Source organism: Myotis nattereri, assembly GCF_964212035.1.
Source record: "Myotis nattereri genome assembly, chromosome: 15".
Classification (NCBI taxonomy): domain Eukaryota; kingdom Metazoa; phylum Chordata; class Mammalia; order Chiroptera; family Vespertilionidae; genus Myotis; species Myotis nattereri.
In genome coordinates, this window is record NC_138090.1 from 50,054,844 (window position 1) to 50,074,329 (window position 19,486).

At 61.7% G+C, this 19,486-nt stretch overlaps 1 protein-coding gene across 3 annotated transcripts; it reads right to left on the reverse strand.

Annotated features, from left to right (window-relative positions):
• Window positions 1-27: 27 nt before the first annotated feature.
• KCNC3 (potassium voltage-gated channel subfamily C member 3) lies at window positions 28-15,059 on the reverse strand (the record flags this gene model as incomplete). Of its 3 annotated transcripts, XM_081107693.1 has the most annotated exons (5): window positions 28-2,940; window positions 3,889-3,947; window positions 7,146-7,337; window positions 9,062-10,169; window positions 14,181-15,059. In XM_081107693.1, the coding sequence occupies 4 exons, from the start codon at window positions 15,057-15,059 to the stop codon at window positions 3,931-3,933; spliced, it is 2,196 nt and encodes a 731-aa protein (XP_080963819.1). The 3 variants fall into 3 exon arrangements, with proteins under 3 accessions (XP_080963819.1, XP_080963817.1, XP_080963818.1); XM_081107691.1 differs by lacking the exon at window positions 3,889-3,947; XM_081107692.1 differs by lacking the exons at window positions 28-2,940; window positions 3,889-3,947 and adding an exon at window positions 6,796-6,899.
• Window positions 15,060-19,486: the final 4,427 nt, after the last annotated feature.

Genomic DNA, 19,486 nt, shown 5'->3' on the forward strand with positions numbered 1-19,486 from the left:
CCCCGGGACACACACACAGGACACAGCTTTTAAATGAAAAGGAAACTTTAATCTTGGTGGGGAATGAGAGGGCGGGCGGAAGGGGGCCATGACACTTTTTCTTTTGGGGGGTGACATGCGGCAGCTTCTGCATCGGGCGGTTCATGCACCCAGGGTGGGCGTGGGGGAGGCTTGGGGGAGGGGCCTGCCGACCCCTCCCTCCCTGCCCTGGGGGTGGGCTGAGAAGACCCGCCATTAGCACCAGAGTTGGACGATTTGCAGACCTCCCCTCCCCACACTGACTCCGGACACCCGCCCCCATCCCTGAGAGCGCCCCCTGGCCACCCCCCCTCCACCTGGACAGGCCAGGCTCGCCCCGCCCACGTTGGAGTGAGAGAAACTTATTGCTGTGTGTGTTGGGGAGGGGAGCCGCTGAGCTCGGGGGGACCCCCGCCATCCGATCCTCTCCCCCCGCCCCGCCCCCCGCCCCGTGCCCGTGCGTCCCGAGCGCAGGAGGGCGCCTCATGCGAGTGGGGAGCGTCATGCAGCGCATGCGTGCAGTTGCGGGCACCCTGGCGGCCGGGCGGAGGTGGGGGGGAGGGGGAGGAGGGAGCGGGACGTGGAAGTCGTCCCTTTAGCTCGCCCTCCCTCCCCGAGTCCCACGCTGTTTATTGACTTGGGGGATGAGAATCACGTGTTTGTAGAGGCTTGTCATGATCGTAGTTATTTTTAAAAGCTGAACTAAAAAGCTGGGTACGTGTGGCAGGTTGGCGAGCAGGGGGGAGACGGAGGGAAGAGGTCTGTACCCTTCGGAAAAGACCCTCGCCCCCTCCCCCCGCACCGTTCGTCTTCCGTGAGGGTCTGGGGAATGGGAGGGGGGGGGGACTTTTTTTTTTTTTAAAGAAGTTAAACCCTTTGGCAATATAATCAGTCCCCACCCCCGTACCCTGGTGTCTGGGGCCCCTAGCCCTTTGCCCCGCCCCGCTCCCCGCAGAACCTGCCCCACCCCTCACCCCAGATTCGCCAGGGTTTAGGGTCCGAGGGAAGGATGGGGGGGACTCAAAGTGCCCCTTGCATAGGAATCGTTGCATCAAGAATCGTGCTCAGTGACACCCCCCCAACCCTCGGGTGGGGTTCCTGAGGCTGTGGGAGCACAGGGAGGAAGGTTGCTAATTCTGCGGGCCCCCAGCTCCGAAAGGGGGGTTCTCTAAGGATTCTGGGACCGGTGTGGCCTCCAGGCGTGGGGGAGGTAGCGCATCCTTGAGCCAGGATGGGGTGTGAGGAGTGATTTTCCACCCGCGGGCGGGGCGGGGATCGCGGGGGGCGGCGGGCTGGGGTCCCCGCCCAGGTGGGTAGGTTGTTTCCTAAGCCTCGATGTCCCAGTGTCCGTCCGTCCGGCACAGCCTCTGGATGGAGACACTCAACCTAAACAAACGGCGTCCGGGCCGGCCGCACAGCACAACCTGGACTTACTGGCCTGTGAGCCAAGCGCCCCAAAGGGCAGACCCTCTCGGGGAAGACACAGCTTCCGGGTGTTTGTCCTCGCACTGCCTGGACCTCAGCACGTCAGGGGCACGAACACGACCCTCTGGGAAGCACTGGTGTCCGTGAAGGGGGTACCATTCAAGGGAAGACATGTTGGGGGGGCGGGGTTGGGCCTAAGAAACGGGGTGCCCTGCAAAGATCAGGTTCCCTGGAATTGCAGACAGGCCGGGCCCGTCTTGGAAATCCTAGCGGCAGGGGAACCTGAGGTGGATGTCTGGTGGCAGAGATCTGGGGGTGTCTGGTGGAGTGGAGGCCTGAGGATTTGGGGAAGGTTCTGGAGCATCCCAAAGGCTGAGATTGAGCTGCAGGCTGGGGCGCCCCTTGGAGGCCTGGGGCGCCGGGATGCACTCCAGGGAGTGGCTGGCGGCGGGGCTTGGTTGGGGCAGCATCTGTGTGCAGGGGTTAAGTTCCAGGGGTGCGTGGGCGTTTGGAGGATGCGGGGTGCCAGGAATTCTGGGTGCAGGGCTCATGTCCTGGGGACCCGGAGGGGCGCCGGGGAATTTCGTGTGCTAGGGCCAGACAACCCAGGAGTCTGGGGCGGGAGGTCTGAGTCCATGCAGCAAGATCAGAGGCGAGCAGATCCCTTGGGGGTAGGGGTGGGGGTGGGGATGACAGGGTGCAATTCACCAGAGGGATCCTCCTAAAGGCAGAGGGAGCAGCTGGCCGCAGCGCCCCGCTTCTACTATCTGAGCTCAGCTGGGGTTTGGGGCTGGGTGACTGTTCCTCCTTCCCCCGTATTGTCGCTAATTATTTTTTTTTTAAATCAATGCATGATGATGGGCTGCCCTCCAGGGGGGGAGGGTAAGAGGCTAGGAGACCCTCCTGCAGCCCCACCCGACTCCCTCGAGGTCCGCCCCCTCCCAGAATGCCCCTGCCCTCAACCGCGTGGCATGCAGCCCCTGGCGCTTATTGCTGAGGTGGAGTCGGGGGAGGGGTCCAGGTTGGAGCATGCACAGTAGGGGAGGTGCCCCCAATGTGATTGGCATAATTTGGACGTATTTACACGAGTGGATGGGAGAGGGTGTCCTATGGCTCATGGAGACCTGAGAAGGCTTTATTTGGGTGGGGGGAGAGTTGGAGGGCGTGGGCTTTGGCCCCTCCCCCTCCATCCTGGGGCCCAGGTCGGGGTGAGGGGCCCGGGGGTGTCTGCTGGCGTGGTCGTCTCCGTTGCATATTATAATGACTTTTGATTTTTTTAAAAAACCCTTTCCCCCACCCCCAGCTCCTTTGACCTTCTTCCCTGTCACCCCCGAGTCCCCCCACAGGGGGGAGGGGAGCGCTAGAGGATGGAGGGCAAGGTTGGGGGAGCGCGGCGGGCGGCCCTGGGAGAGCCGGGGGGAGTGGCTAGGGGCGCGAGGCGCAGGGACACCCCGCTCAGGCCCGCGATGCTGCTCAGGCTGCGGGATTTCTCGTAACCTGGGGGGAGGGGCGGAAACACGGGGAGGAAGCAGGGAGTAAGGGTGCAGGGGGAGGGTCCCACAGACAGAGAGACCCCAAGACAGCGGGTGGGAGGCAGGAGAGAATCAGACAGAGAGGATACCAGATGGAGAGAGAGACAGCGGCAGGGAAAGCAAGAGACAGAGAAGGCGAGAGCAGAGACATGGGAGAGAGAGAGGCCGGCAGGCACCAGGACACAGGAGACAGGGCGAGGCGGAGACGGACAGAGGCGGGCCAAGGAGATGGAGAGAGAGAGAAGTGAACAAATCGCACAGTCAGTCGCATCGAGGAGAAAGGTTCAGACATGGGGAGGGGGGAGAGACTCAGGGTTAGGAGGCAGGTGGCGCCCGCCGAGCCTCCCCCACCCATCCCTTCCCCACGCAGCCCGCCCCCCCAAAACCCGCCCCCCGTAGGCCCCCTCATCTGAGGCATAAAGTGGGGGCAGCAAGGCGGATGGTGGCAGCAAGGGCATGGGCGGGAGCTCGGTGGAAGCCACAGGGGAGCAGCCGGGGAGGGAGCGGGCAGGGCTGCAGGGGGAGCTGACCTACTGCAGAGAGTGAGGGGCTGAGTGGGGGGGCCGCGGCCGCAGCGCCCCTGGGGCCCCGCAGCTGCAGAGCAGTCGGAGGGGCGAGGCTGGCTCACCTGGAGGCGTGGCAGGGACGGTAGGGGCTCAGGGAGTTTCAATGGGAACCTTCTGCCCGGAAGGTCCTAACTGTCCCGACAGCCGGGACCTGAGATGGGTGCTAAGGTCAGGGAGCGGGTGGGGGGTCCTCGGAGCTGGGGGGCGCCTGCCAGCGCCAGGGGCTTTTCCAGGCAGAGCCAGGGGCCTGTCTGGGCACCGTGTCTAGACCACAGGAGACAGAGCCTGAGGGGTCGGGAGCCCACTGCCTCGGGGACACCCCTTCCCAGCCATTGCCCATTGCTAACCTGGGGGGAAGGGGCAGGGGGGGCCGAGGGTCTCTCGAGGCCTCAGGCGGTGACAAGAGCTGGGGACAGAAATACACAGAGTCATGGCGGGGGAGGGCGGTCGCGGGAACCCCCCCAACATGGTCTCACTGTTGGGGGTCGGAGAAAAGCCGGATCTCTTCCTCCTCTCTAGTGTTTTCCGGGGGGAGGGGAGCAGTGAAATGGGGCGGCCAGAGACATCAAATATGGGAGGAGCTTCCGGGGTGGCTGGGGGGGGGGGGAGGAGAAGGCTGGGGAGGAAGGGGAGCACGTGTCCAGGGTTATACTCCGGTGGCTGGGGAGGGAAGATGAGGAAGGGGGCGGTCCTGGGGCAGGTAGGGGACAGGCCAGGAGGAAGGGGGGGGGGGGGGAGACACAGTGGAGGGCGGGCCATGGGGGGGGAAGGTGAGGAAGGGGGGTCCAGGGTCCAGTCAGCCCCATCAGCTCCAGCCATTATTTGAGTTCAATGAATGGATTTCGGCATCAGAGGCAAGAGAAGCAGAGACCTCCCACCCCCAGCCCACCCCAGCCCTCCCTCACCCACATTCCCACCCCCACCCCCGCCCCTCAGTTCCAAGGGGCCCATCCAGACCTGAAGGAGGGGGACAAAGAGTGGGAAGGGGACTGGGTGCAAGCAGGGAGAGGGGTGAGATGGGAGCGGGAGGGGCTGGTGATGAGATGACAATGAAGATGTGGGGGGGGGGGGGGTGCAACAAGGAGGTGGAGAGAGGGAACAAGAGCAGACAGCCCCCTCGCGGTTCTGTCTGACCCGGAAGCCTGGGCTACCCTCCCTCTGCTGTGTGGCCTGGGTCGGTCATGGCCCTCCCTGAACTTCTGTGACACAAGGGGGCTTAGCCAAGGCCTTCCTGGAGGCTCCCCAAGTCCCACTCCAGCCTTTCCTTAGGCTGCCTGCGGGGATTTGGGATGTGTCTCTATTTCTAAGGAAGCATCCGCAGGTGTTTGTGGAACGAGGAAGTGATGGGTCAAATTCCTTCAGGTGGCTCCTCCTCACTCTTAAGGCCAGGCCAGGCCCTCACCGTGGCCAACACCCTCCTGCTCCTTCTGCACAGGCGGTCCGCACCCTCTCCCTTCGGCTGCTCAGCTCCGGCCTCACTTCCCTTTCAGCACCAAGCTCGCCCACTGGGGACCTCAGGGCCTTTGCACTCGCTGTTCCTTCTGCCTGGCCGGCCCTTTTCACCTTTAGGTTTCATGTCGCCTCCAAAAGCCCTTCCACAGACCAGAGACTTTTTTTTTTTTTTTTTTTAACTGGGTTTAATTTCTGCTTCCTCCAATCAGGGGGCATCAGGCTTTTCCTTAAAGGGCCAGGCAGTAAACATTTCGGCTCTGTGAGCCACACGGTCTCTGTCCTAACTATTCTAGTCCACTCTTGGAGCAGAACAGTGGCTATGTTCCAATAAAGTTTTATTTACAAAACAGCTGGCTGACAGAGCTGGCCCCTGGGCTGGAGTGTGCCAACCTGGGCTCTAGAGTATCAACTCTGAGGGCAGGTTCTGGCCTTGTGCGGTACTAGGTTACGGCGTCCTAGGAGTCAGTTGTGACATGAATGAATGGGTGGGTGAGTGGAGCTAGGGGTTCTCGAGGGTGGTGTGAGGGCTACAGAAGGTATGTTAAATTCCGGGCGTGTGGTACGTGCTGGGCTGTGTTTGCTGAATGATTCACTGACGAACAACTCTCTCTTCACTGTGTCCCCTGAGCTCCCAGGCCAGTCCCCAGCCCTTTTCCTCCCGTCCCCTCTCTCTGCCTCCCTTCCCTTCCATCCCCACAGCCCTGACCAGGTTCAGGACGTGTCCTGTCCCCACGGACCCTTCTCCTGGTCTCTTCCCTGGCCCTGACCGCCAGTCAATCCCCCAGGGCCCAGAGCTGAGCTGCTCTCCCGGGTCCCTGAACAAGGTCCCGGCCCTCAGCCAGCCCTGCCTTCCTGCCTCATGGCCACCTCCTTGCCCCGGTTGGTCCCTGGCTTTGCTGTGCTCTGCTGTGCTCTGCGGTCACTACAGTCTAACGCAGCGGTTCTCAACCTGTGGGTCGCGACCCCTTTGGCGGTCGAACGACCCTTTCACAGGGGTCGCCTAAGACCATCCTGCATATCAGATATTTCCATGACGATTCATAACAGTAGCAACATTACAGTTATGAAGTAGCAACGAAAATAATCTTATGGTTGGGTCACCACATGAGGAACTGTATTTAAAGGGCCAGAAGGTTGGGAACCACCGGTCTAACAGGACCACGTCCCCATCGAGTACCAATTCCTTCAGAAAGCCTTTCCTGTGGCTCCCCCACCCGGGGCTTTGCCTGCCCCTCTGACTGTACGTGCGACCTGTGCCACCGCCACCTCCACATGTCACCTCGACGGCGACTTTCTCCGACTGCGTCTGCCTCTCCCACACGGGGCTGCCGGGGAGGGGAGGCCCCTTTGCTCACTGACGTCTGTGCGGGACCTGTGGGTGCTTTGTGAGCTGGCCAATTCACAAGTGACTGACTGGGTGGCTGAGTCTTTCTCATCCCATCTTGCACCCCAAGAGCATCCTGGGCGTGTACCCCGTTTTCTTGGTGGAGTTTTTAAAACCCAGAAGGAGAGGCAGGGAGCAAGGCGTTGATGGGGGTGAGGATGGGTCAGTCGGGAGGGCTGGGAGGTCAGGCACATGGTGGGAAGGTTGGGGTCAGTGCCAGGGGGTTAGTGAGGGGTGGGCAAGTCCGGGTGGGCGGGTGTGGGGTCAGCGTCAGGGCCGAAGGTTAATTAGATGGAGCTCTTCATGGTGAGGGGCGCGAGTCTTGGTCAGTGGGGGCTGCATGTTCTCAGGGGGGTTAGTCAAAGGGCGGGGTTCAGAGGACAGGAGCTACTTACCCCGGGGGGAGGGGGTTCGTCCACTAGGGGGATATCCAGGCCGCAGCGTTGGCGTTGAGGTCGGGCAAGAAGCTTGGGGGGCCTGGCTTACGCCAGTCTGGGGGGGGCAGTGGGGGAGCACCGGTGGCTGGGGGTGGGGGAAGAGGCCAGAGGGTCGGGGTGGGGGAAATGGAGATGCAATAAAGACAGGTGAAGGATCAGTGGTGAGGAAACTTGGGGAGCGGGGGCAGGGGGGGGGCGCTTCTGGGAAGGAGATTTGGGGCCATGGAATGGGGAAAGGGAAGTCCATCACCTCCCCCCTCTCCCCCTCTCCCCCCTCCCCTAGGGGAGGCGAGAGAGGGAGGGTCCCGGGGGCCAGTGGAGGGCACCTCACCTTTCCGGATGGAGCCATCAGGGGAAGGGGAGTAGTCCGTGAGCAGGAAGCAGGCTCGGTCCCGGCTGTAGCGGCCCCGGCTCCCAGGGGTGATGGGGCTCTTGTCTTCCGGGGACATGGCGGGCTGATCGATGGGTGGGCAGTCCTCATGGGCGAGCGCAGCTGCTGCTGGGTCCCCGTTGGGGCGGGGATCTGTGTCCCAGGGTCAGACAGAGACACAAAGGAAGGGGTGAGTGTGGAAACGCAGGGCAGAGTGAGACCAACAGGGATGGGGTGCGGGTGGACTCAGGTGCAGGAAGATGACTCAAGGGCAAGGTGCCAGGAGATGACAGGAGGGGCTCAGTTGGGAGCAGGGTGTTAGGGGGCATGGCTGGTGGATTTGGGGAGCAGGTCACTGGGGAAGGATGTTGAGTTTCTTTTTGTTAACCCTCACCTGAGGATATTTTTCCATTGATTTTTAGAGAGAGAGGAAGGGAAAGGGGGAGCGGGAGAGACAGAGAGAGAAACATCGATGTGAGAAAGACATACCAACTGCTTGCCTCCCGCACACAGGGGATCAAGCTGCAACCCAGGTACCTGCACTTGACTGAGAATGGAACCCGACACCCCGAACCCGAGCACAGGCTGGCGCTCTAACCACTGGGAAACACCGGCCAGGGCGGAAGGGTGTTGCATTTTGAGGACAACAGGGTAGGCAGAGATGGTTAGGGGACAGGGTTGGATGAAGGTGAGTGGAGGAGGGTGCTGAGTGCTAGGAAGTGCTAGCCAGGCCAGGTGCCAGGGCTGGGAAGGGCAGGCTGGGGTTGGATGCTGGGTATTTGGAGGGATGGGTGGGGGAGGACATGGGTAAGAGGGGGCTGGGAAGGGGGCTGGGACAGAGTGTTGGGGGGGGTCGTTGGGTCAGGTGAACTGGGTCGGGCAGGACTGGGGTAGGGTGTGGGTTGGGGTAGATGGCTGGGCGCTGGAAAGGACACAGTGGGGAAGGGTTAAGGAGGTGACAGATGAAGGAGGGGGGAGTGGGGGTCCCCAGGCTCTGACTCGGGCTATTTTTAATTGGTGTGAAACTGGGTCAGTGGCTGAGGGAGCAAGATGGGGGCCGGGCGGCCCAGCTCCCTTTCTTGACCTACTTAAGACATGGGGGTGGGGCCCCCCGGCCTCTCCCTCCTCCCAGACTGACACCCCAGTCACTGCCTCGGAGGCAGCTCCCCTGGGGGAGGGACAGGCACAGGCACAGGCACAGTCCACTCCACTAGCGCCCTGGTCTCACCTCTTCCTCTTGGCAGCATCTGACTCTCCCAGACCCTTTCTGCAGAGCCCGAGTCTGGGCCTTGGGTCCCAAGCCACTGTCCTGTCACGTGGCCTTCCCACCCTCCGGCCGGTCCCCCCTGGACACCCTCTGACTCTTCGTGTTTAGTTTTAAGTCTTACTTCCTCTCTTGGTCTCGCTGTCATTCCAGCCTGAACTCCCTGCTGCCGACCCCTCACCGCTCCCTCCGTCTCTGCCCCCCATCCTTCTCAGGGACAGTCTCTTGGTTTCAGACTCGGTGGCTTTGGGACCATTTTCTCAGGCTCTCCTCCGGGAAGCTCAGACGCTGAAACCGTCTCTTGGTCTCCTCTCTGGCCAGCCCGTGGTTCACGTACGAGACCCTCTCCCCTGGGCCCCCCTGAATATTTGGCTGCAAGTCTGTTCCCCCCCCAAACTGGCTTTCACGGGAAATCTCTCTCTGTTGTTGTCTACCTCTGTGCCACTTCTCTGGCCCCAGCGATTGCTATTCGCTTTTCTCTCCCCTCTCTGCTGCTGACCATCCCGTCTCTCTGAACCTAGGGCACCCGCCTCCTGCCCCCCCTCAAAACCCCCCCACCTCCTCCCACGCATCTCCGCCTGTGCCCCCACAGCCCCTCAGGCCCGCTCCTCACCTGCCCGGTTGATCTCAATCACTTCCTCCTGAGCCAACGGGCAGGGCTCCCCAGGGGCTGGCAGAGGGGGCAGCCCCATGATCCCGAGCCCACCCGCTCCCCCCCTGAGCAGCCCGGGGTGCGAGTGGGGCCCCGGAGGGTAGGCCCCGGCCATCGTCATCCCCATGGAGGGCGGGGTGATGGGAGGCGGGGGGCTGATACCACCACTGCCATGGTGAGGGGGAGGCAGGGGCGGCAATGGCGGGTCGGGCTTGCAGTAATTGGGTGAGCCGGGCAGCGGGGGCCGGGGGATATGTTTATTCTTCTTCTTGGGCAGCTTCTGCTTGGCCATGGCCAGCGAGTAGTACATGCCAAAGTTGTTGACAATGACGGGCACGGGCATGGCGATGGTGAGCACCCCCGCCAGGGCACACAGCGCCCCGACCAGCATCCCCGACCACGTCTTGGGGTACATGTCTCCGTAGCCCAGGGTTGTCATGGTAACCACGGCCCACCAGAAGCCGATGGGGATGTTCTTGAAGTAGGTGTGGTTGGAGCCCAGGATGTCATCCGGGTCGGCGCCAATGCGCTCCGCATAGTAGATCATGGTGGCGAAGATGAGCACGCCCAGCGCCAGGAAGATGATGAGCAGCAGGAACTCGTTGGTGCTGGCGCGCAGCGTGTGGCCCAGCACGCGCAGCCCCACGAAGTGCCGCGTGAGCTTGAAGATGCGCAGGATGCGCACGAAGCGGACGACCCGCAGGAAGCCCAGCACGTCCTTGGCGGCCTTGGAGCTGAGGCCCGACAGGCCCACCTCGAGATAGAAGGGCAGGATGGCCACGCAGTCGATGATGTTGAGGCTGCTCTTGAGAAATTCCACCTTGTCCGGGCAGAAGGTGATGCGCATGAGGAACTCGAAGGTGAACCAGACCACGCACACGCCCTCCACGTAGGTCAGGAAGGGCTCCGTCTCCACCTCGATGTTGGTGATGTTCTCCGGGGGCGCCCCGGGGATCGGGGAGGCCTGCGTCACCGTCTTGTTGATGATGTGGATGAAGCCTTCGTGGGTCTCCAGGCAAAAGGTGGTGATGGAGATGAGGATGAAGAAGAGGGAGGCGAAGGCCACATACTGCGGGGCAGGTGGGAGAGAGAAGGCAAAAGGTGACCCAGGCATCTGGTCAGCCAGCCACCTCCATAGGACCCTCCCAGTGGCTCCTTTCCCAGCCCAAATGCTTCCCTCTCCCCACTAAAGCGGCAAAAGGGAAGGCAGGAGACGGGGCAGCTGTCCCCCGGCTTGCAGGAGGAGCTGGCCCCAGTAGCCGCAGCACATGAGCAACTTCTGTCCTGGAAACAGCAATTGCTGGCCTCAGGCTCTGTCGCCTAGACCAGTGGTCGGCAAACCGCGGCTCGCAAGCCACATGCGGCTCTTTGGCCCCTTGAGTGTGGCTCTTCCACAAGATACCACCTGTGGGCGCGCAGGTACAGTGCGATTGAAACTTCGTGGCCCATGCACAGAAGTCGGTATTTTGTGGAAGAGCCACACTCAAGGGGCCAAAGAGCCGCATGTGGCTCGCGAGCCGCGGTTTGCCGACCACGGGTCTAAACCACCCCCCCTCTTGTTCCCCATGTCCATCTCTGGCCTCAGGTGGGAGAGGAGGAACTGAGATCACTCACGCTCTGTATCTCAGAGGGTTTGGAGGTGGGCCTGGAGCTGAGGGAAGGGGAAGGGGGGAAGGTAGGTGGGGAGGCGGAATCATGAGGCGGCTAACAGTAAAGTCTTGGGTGTGAATCCAGCTTTCCCTCTGCCTGACTTGGGCAAAGCAATTAAGCTTCCCAAACCTCAAGTTTTTCCGGGATTATTGTGAGGATTACATTAGATGAGTAGACAGAAAGCCTAGCCGCAATAAACAGTGCTTGGCCCAGTGTCTGGAACTCGGTCAGGTCTGAGCTCTTAGGAGGGGATGGGGGCATCAGTTAGTGGGGGGGGCAAGGAGCCAGGGTTTAAGGACCTGGGTGCCAATGTCTGTGCCCCAGAAAAGCGAGAAGGCTGGGTGAGGCCCTGACCCAAGAGGACAGGGCAGGGGCGGAACCACAAAGTGGAGGGAGGTGTTAGGGCCCTGAAGGTGGAAGGAAGTGAAGTGTCAAGTCTGCAAAAGGGGAGGCGGTACCGATGAGGAGAGGTGGGGTTTAGAGCTCCCAAAGGAAGGGAGGGTCAGGGGCCTGGACCTTGGGGAAAGGGCAGGACTAGGGCCAAAGAAAGGTGAGGGGCTGTTCAGAGGTGCAGAGAATTGCGAGTGGAGGCGAGCCTGGTCCCTTCCGTGCGGGGGATGACTAGAGCCCTGCCAGACAGTGCTGTGGGATCTGATGAAAGCCCTGCGGAGGGGAGAAGGGGATGGATGAGGCCCTGCAGGTGACAGTGGGCTGCATCAAATGCGTAGAGGGGACGGAGGCTAGTCCTCGGCGAGGGAAGGGGATGAGCGTTGGGGCAAAGAGGAGGCTCTAAGCAGATGGGGAAGAGGAGGCGGAAGGGCCTGGGGTGCAGAGAAAAGAGGGGGGCCAGGGTCAGGCTGCGGAGACCCTCCGCCCCGCCCCCCTCCGTTTCTCCGCAGTGGTTTAAGAGGCCACAGGCCGCTGCAGAGCGCATGCCTGGCGCTCCCCCGCCCGCCCCGAGCCCCGGCGCGCGGCGCAGGCTGCGGCACCCGCAGTGGGGGCGGGCCGGCCGGGCCGGGGGGCGGGGCGCGGCGGCCAGCACCGCGGACAGCTCCCCCGCCGCAGTGCGCAGCCGCAGCCGCTGGGAGCCGCCTTAACCCCTTCGGCGCCGCGACCGAGCCGGCGGTGCGCAGCCGCAGTGCCGCCGCTTCGCCGCGGGAGGCCGCGGGCCCGGAGCTAGATTAACTCCTTCCCTCCCGGGACACAGAAAGGAAGGTGGGCCCCGCAGTGCACAGCTGTAGAGGCTGCACAGCGTCGGCACTGGTTTAACCCTCTGCCCCCAGATGGTTCAAAAGCAGAGTAGGCCATGAAGTCCCTGCAAGGAAGGGAGAGATGACGAAGAAGGGAGTGTAGTGTGTGTTGGGGGGCGGGGGAGGGGGATAGGTAGACACCCTCCACTTCTCATTGGTCTCAGCTCCTACCTCTACCAAGCTATCTACTTGGAGCCTGGAAAGGGGCACGCTGTGGGCACTCAAAAGATACTTGCAGAGTAAATGAGTGACCCCCTCTCCCCCCATAGCTGTCCCGGGCATCTAGCCTCACCTCAGGACCCTTCAATGGGGTAGTAAGAAGGAAGGGCACCCCAGGCCATGGGGGGGAAGGAGCCCTCAGAAGCCCGAGGGGGCATCTAGGGCCATGTCCCTCCTGTACCTCGTCCTCCGCACCTATCCCCACCCAACCCCAAATCTCGCCAACTCAGCGCTTCCTGGGGACCAAACTTTATGCGGTGCCTCCGGGCCCCCCTCCCCCTCGTTCCCTCCCCAGCGTGAATGCGGCACTGCGGCTCCGTGTCCTTCCCAGCTCAGGACGCGGCACGGTGGGGGGAGGGGGCCGAACGGGCTCCTCGGGGTGTCTGGGTCCCCAGGAGGCTAGGAGGGGTCCCTGCAGTCGCTACTCTTTCCCTCTAATTCCCCCCATTTTGAACTGCTCTCCTCTCTTCCAACACGGGGAGGAAGTTAGGACGAGAAAGGGAGAACTAGGGGGAAGGGTAGCTATTTAGCCTAGGAAGTTGGGAATGTTTAAAGTTATGAAAGTTTTGGGGGGAAGTAAAGGGAGCTGGAGGGGGTAAAATCTGGAATTTCAAGGGAAATAAGACTGGAGGGGTGCGCTCTCTGTTCACCTTGGGGATGGGGGAGAAGCTGAGGGCTTTGGACTGAGGCTGTCTCACTCAGGGGGGAGACTTGGGAAAGGGGGAGCAAGCAGGGCTGGGGTCAGGAGGAAAGATGCCACGGCAGGGAAGAAAGAAGTAGGAACTATTTTGAGAAGAAAGTTTTGGGGCTGATAACTTGAGGGAGGTCTGAGGATTAAGCTTAGATAAATTTCTGCAGCAGCAGCAGGAGAAGTGATTTATCTACTAGGAAAGTGGCTGGGAGGGTGGGGGGCAAGGGGTTGTCCCAGAGAGAGGGAGTGGGCTGTGCAGTAAATGATGGAAGGGAGAAGCTGGGAGGATCTGGGGGTGAAGAGGAGGCATTCTGGAGCGGATCAGCATATTATTGGGGGGGGGGGGGTCAGGAGAAACTGAGGGGTGGGGAAGGCTCTGGGGAAGTCTCGAGCTAATTTATGGGAAAGTCCTTGGGATGGGAGTTGGCGTGGAGGATGCAGGAAGGAACTTGAACAGAGGGGTCCAGAAGGTCCCAGGAGTAAAAATGTCCTAAGATTGATTGTTGCCGGGAGGGGGAGGTGTCCTAGCCAGAGCAAGTGGTTTGGAGGTTCAGAGGGGTCCAGGAGGCTCTGAAACTGGGGTGCAGGAGCCTTCTGAGACTTTGAGGGCAGAAGCAGGAGATTTCAAAAATAGCCAGGAGATTCTCACTTGGAAGGGGCCAGGGAGAGGGGCAAAGGGAAAATGAAGCAGGGAGCTGTTGGGAGAGCCTGAGTAAGTGAGCGCTGGAGAGGGGTGGGGGGCAGGAGGGGATCTGCAGGGGGCAAAGGAAGGGAGGCAGTTTTCACAGCACTTGGAACACTTGGAGGGGTAGCAGAGGATGTCTTTTGAGGGTCTGGAGAAGGTCCAAGACACTGGGGGCTGGGGAAGGGTCTTCTGAGGGTCTGAGGGTGCCCAAGGGAAGTGAGAAGGAGCTTAGAGGGGTTCCGGTGACCGAGGGCTGGGGAAAGGTCTTCTGAAGGTCTCGGGGGGGTCCAGGAAAGGTGGGGGTGAGGCTGTTCAGAGGAGCCCAGGAGGAAGTTCCTAAGGGCCTAGGCAGGGTGACCTAGAGAAGCGGGGTGAGGGTCGGAGGGATCTGGGGGTTCAGAAGGTTGGAGAAACGTCCCCTGAGCATCTGAGGATGACGGGACAGGGGGTGTGTTCCAAGGGGTGCGGGAGACCCAGGAGGGGCTGGAGGGCCCGTGGGAGTCTGAGGGTTGGATGGGGCGCCCCTGAGGGCCTGGGAGCGCGTGGGGAGGGGAGAGGGACGGGGGCTCCGACAGCGCTGCTCACCCTGGCTGCCCGCGACGAGTAGGGGTCCTCGAAGAGCGCCCACACGCGAGGTTGCCAGCGGCGCCACCACGTGCCGCCTGCGCCGCCCGCGCCCCCTGGCGGTCCCCCGGCGCCGCCGCCCGCTTCCTGGAAGCAGAGGCGCTTGAGTTCGCCGCCCGCGCCGTCCAGGCCGCCGCCGCCCACGCCCGCCTCGTCGTCCAGGCCCGCGTCGTGGGCGCCCGCGGCGTTGGCAGCGTTGGCGCCGCCCGCGGAGTCGGGCGCCTCGAAGGAGTCGAGCGCCTCCTCGGCATCGCGGTGCTGCCGGTAGGTCATCCAGCAGCAGGCCTCCACGTCGGTCTCGTCGATGCCCCAGAAGCCGAGCTCCTCCTCGAACAGCGGCCCGCACACGTCGGACGGGCAGTGCAGCTTGCCGGTGCGGTAGTAGTTGAGCACGTAGGCGAAGACGCCCGGGTGCCGATCGAAGAAGAACTCGTCGGTGCCGGGGTCGTAGTCGAAGCGCGCCGCCGCCTCGGGCTCCGTCAGGCAGGCCAGCCGCGTCCCCGGGAGGGTGCGCAGCGTCGAGCGGTACGTCTCATGGCGCACGCCGCCCACGTTGATCACGATCTTGCCGCTGTCGCCACCGCCGCCGCTGTGCCGCCCCATGGCCGCCGCCGGCAGCCCGGGGCATGGCTCGGCGCGCCGGTCCCCGGGCCCGCGGGATGCCGGGGCGCCCGCCGGGGACGCGGCGGGGCCGGGCTGCGCAGGCAGCTGCTGCTGCTGCAGCGGCGGCGGCGGCGGCGGCGGCGGAGGGGAGTCGGGAGGCTGCGGCGGTTGTGCGGTCTGCTGCTTGCCGGCCCCCTGGCGCCCGCGGAAGGACGAGACGCAGACTGAGCTCAGCATTGGACGGGGGGCGGGGCTGGAGGGGCGGGTCCTTGGTGGGCGGGGACTCAGGGGGACGACAGACGTGATTGGGTGGGGGAAAACTATAAATGAGGGGCGGGGCCTAAATAGAGTAGCAACGAAAGTGATTGGCCTGGAGGGGGATGGGGCGGAGTTGAAGCAGAGAGAGAGAAGGGCTGAGACACTAACCCGGCCCAGCTGAATGGGGCGGGGCGGCAAATGAAACACACCGATTGGGTCTTTCTGAAAACAGGGGCGGGCCGAGGTGCTAAGAAGGCGGAACGCACCGCTAATGTGGGCGGGCTTGGCAGCACCGAGAACGAAGGGGGCGGGGCTAGATATAACTGAAAAAAAAAGGATGGCGCGGAGCAGAGAAAAGGGACAAGTCCAAACTATTTAAAGAGGCAGGACTGGCCGTGACAGACGGGGCTAGGGGGCGGGGCCACAATCGGAGAGACCATTCTGATTGGACAGAGCAGGGGGCCCGAACCTAAAGAGTAGATAAGCAGAATCTGGTGGGGAAGGACAGATGGAGACTGTGGGGTTGGGCTCCTAACATTGCTTGGACTGGAAAGGGCGGATCTTAAAAAGAGGCGGGGACGGGGGGGGGGGGGGAAATGTAGTAGAAACTTCTTGATTCGTCTGGAGAGTGAGGGTAGGATGGGACTAAACGAAGGCGGGAGCTGGAAATGGAGAGTGGAGAGTACAGTCTGGAGAAATGGCGCTAGGCTGCTGGACTGAAAGGAGACAGGGCAGGGGTTACAGGAACTGAAACCCAGTGAGAAGTGGAGGAGATGAGCGAGCAGCCCTGCAAACCCGAGAGCGTCTGGCTAGGAATACCCGTCGGGGCCGGGGCTGCAAAGTTGGCCTAATTAGATGGGGCTGGACCGGGATAATTAGTGTCAGGACTGAGGAAGGTGGACGGGGTCTAAGAATGGCAGATAACCTCTTGAATGAGCTGAGGGAAGACGAGACTAAGGGAGGAGCGAGGCTTTAAGGGGCTTGAAAGCAACTAGGCTAGTCTGGGGCGAGGCAAGGGTAAGAGAGGGTAAAGAACGGGAGATGGGGGGAAGAACGGGAGATGGGGATGCTAAGGAACCTGTAAAGAGTACAAAGCTGCCCTAGCCAATTTGGCTTAGTGCACAGAGTGTCGGTCTGCAGACTGAAGGGTCCCAGGTTCGATTCTGGTCAAGGGCACATGCCTAGGTTGCAGGCTCAATCCCCAGTGTGGGGTGTGCAGGAGGCAGCTGATCAATGATTCTCTCTCCTTCTCCCTTCCTCTCTGAAATCAATAAAAATATATTTAAAAAAAAAAAAAAAGAGTACAAAGCTACCAGGCTGCAAGGGGGTGCGAGGACCTGGAACAGGGAGAGAGTCCTAAGGGTCAACAGCGGCTTAGAGGGCAGGGCGAAAACTTCCAACTGGTGAGGGAAAGAAGACAAGGTCTAGATACCGGCCGACTGCAGAGAAGAGGCCTAAAGGCTGGATAAGGACTGGTGAAGAAGGAGCCCCGAGGAAGGAAGACGGGAGAAACCCAAGCGCCAGGAAGCACAGTGGCCGAGCAATGGGCGGGGCGAGGTGTGAGTCCTGGTGGGAGGAGAGAGATGGGGGAGTGGGCGTGGCTAGTGGAGGGCGGGGCCAGAACTAGGGCTACTGTCCCGGAGCGGGCCAATCGGCTTCCCAGGCGGTCCTAGCGGGGGGCGGGTGGCAGGGCGCAGGCGCAGGGCTGGGGCGGGGCCAGCGGCTGCGGCGGGGCTGCGGCGCGAGGAGGCGGTGCCTGTGGGAGCGGAGGGGGCGGGTCAGGGGCTGCGGGGTTCCTCCCGCTGCTGGGCCCCTGGCCTGCCGCCTCCTTCTGCAGGTGCGGCGGCTGGTTCGTATCGCCCCCACCCCCACCCCCGCCACCTACCCCCGCTCCCGTTTCTGCGTGTCTTTTGAGCCCCTTTCTCTAAATATTTGTCCTCCCGTCTCTGCACTCCTACTTTTTTTTTTTTTTTTTTGCACTCACACTCCTAAGTCTCCCTCCCTCTGGGTTGCTGCCCCATTGCGTTTTGAATGTGTCCCCCTCTTTCTGAGTCTTTGCCCCTCTTCTGAGCGTCAGTGTCCTCTCCCACCGCCGTGTCTCGGTATTCCCAACCCCGGTCTCTTTCTCTTGGTCTTTATACCTTTTCCTCCGGGACTTGCCTTTCTCTCTGGGTCCCTGTCCCGCCCCCACCCCCCACCCCTCCCGGGCCTCTGTCCCTCCTCTGTGTTTCTCTGTCCTACACTGCCCCCACCCCAGGCTTTCTTCTCCCACTCTCTGGATCCCTGCCCATTCATCTGGGTCTGTCCCCACCACCCTTGCCATCTGGCCTCCCTCCCCGTGTCTTTTCCCCCTCCTCTGTCTCCGCACTCCCCCACTGCCTTTTCTCTTTCTGCCCTTTCTCTTCCTGGCTGTCCCCATCCACTGGTCTCTATTGCCCCCCTCCCAGGTCTTTTCATATCCCCCTCTGAGTCTCTGCCCCCCTCTCTTTGCCCGCATTTCTTTGGGACTCGGTCCCGCTGTCCTTCAGTCTCTGCCCCTGTCTCTGGGACCTCTGGGCATTTCTTTCAGGTTCCCCCACCCCCACCCCATCACCCCCTCTAACCCTCATCCTGGCCAGGACACCGGGCTGCGTCACTGCAGGGAGTTGCAGAAGTGGAGCTTGTCCTGCAGACCAGAGAGGTAGTTCCCCTCACCACGCAGACCCTGGGCTCCCCACTGCCCCTGATTCCATACTCTCGAGTCTTGAAGACCCCCCCAGGACCCAGGAGGGCAGAGAAAAGACATCATCGGGGCTTCCGACTCCTCTCTGCCCCGAATTCTGGTGTATCCCCGGGCAAAAGCAGTGAATCCTGACGTGTGGGATTGGGCTTGAGTTGAATGAGGCTCTGGGCAAGTCAGGGGGTTTGGTAGGCACTAGGAGCTGGGGGTAGGGGCCAGGGTAAGGACCTTAGTCAGCTATCCACCCTTATATCCCCCAACCCCCCAATGCTACTTTTATTTTCTGCTTTTGACAGCAGCTAGGCAGGGGATCAAGTTACCAAATCAGCGTTTTTTGCAAAGGTCAGGTGTGTGAGAAGGTGCGGGCTGGGATGGGGGTGGGGGGCTGGAGAAGGGAGAGTATGGCAGGAGACCCTGGAATAGAGACCATGAGAGGCGGGAGGCGGCCTCGGGCCAGGAGTAACGGGTTGGTCCAGGCTCCATCAGGCCCTGGGAAATTGGATGCCATCACTCCCTCATGGCTGTCCCCAGGCCCCACCGGAGTATGTGGGGGATTTGTGAGCTCGGATTCTCTACCCACGCAGGGCCGGAGTGAGTGGGGGACTTCTGGAGGCATTATGACGGCTCGGTTAGGAGATCAGTGCAAGTGGACTTGATTTTTTGGCCCCTGGCATCAGGTTGGGGCAGGCCCATGTCTGTCCGCGTCTTTAGATCGTTTCCTATCCCCTTCTCCTTCCCAAACCATCCTTTCCCAGGTCCTCAAGGCACAACATTCCGGAACGCTCCCAACTCCCACCTGTCATCCTCTGCGTCCCTTCCTAACTCTCCCTTCCCGGTTCCCCAAAGCCCTGGAATTGGGGGACTTCTAGGATATTGTTCCTTCTCCCCATTCCTGTCGGTTCCAAATCCAGGAAGGAAGGTCTCTCGGATACTAAGCTGAAAATGTGGGGACTCTGCCCACGATCCTTGGTCCCCGAGACCCTCCAAATACCTTGCCCCCGCCCCCCCAAAAATAGATCGCTACTGAGGGGGAATCTCTCCGCTGTAATTTCTGAGTCCCCGTCTCCCGAGTCCCCCGCCTCCACAACTAGGATTTGGACTGTCTCACCGTCCCTGTTTCCTGAGCCTTCTACCCGTCTCGGTACTCACCCCAAGTCGAGGCGGGGCGGGGATGGGGGAATCCGGGGCTGGCGATGGGGGGAGGGGTGACCCAGCTCTGGGCAGCAAAAGGCTGCGTAGGGGGAGTGACATCATCGCCGGAGGAGGGGCAGCACAGCGCCCCCAACCCAGGGGCTTCATACCCCGCCTTTCTGGGGTCCGAGAACCCAAGAGGGGAAGAGGAGGAACAGGAGATGAAGTCTGCGGGAACGATATCCCCTCCCCTTAGAATAAGAATCGGGAAACTCTTTACGATCTCATCCAACCCCCATTGCCACCTGTCGCTGCCGCCGCGACCTGTCGCCTCCCACGCATGTTGTGTCTGCGCCCGCCCCCAAGGCCGTGAACACCGCCCGAACTACAACGTCCGTGATGCTCCGCAATGCCGGGAGCCTTTGACGAGAGGCAGTGTGGGCGCAGGGCTTCATGGGACTCGTAGTATAAGACACCCGCACCAGTGCGAGCCCTGAAGAAGAGCGATACCTTTATCCTTCCTTTCCTCGACTACAGAGAGTCAGACACTAGTTTT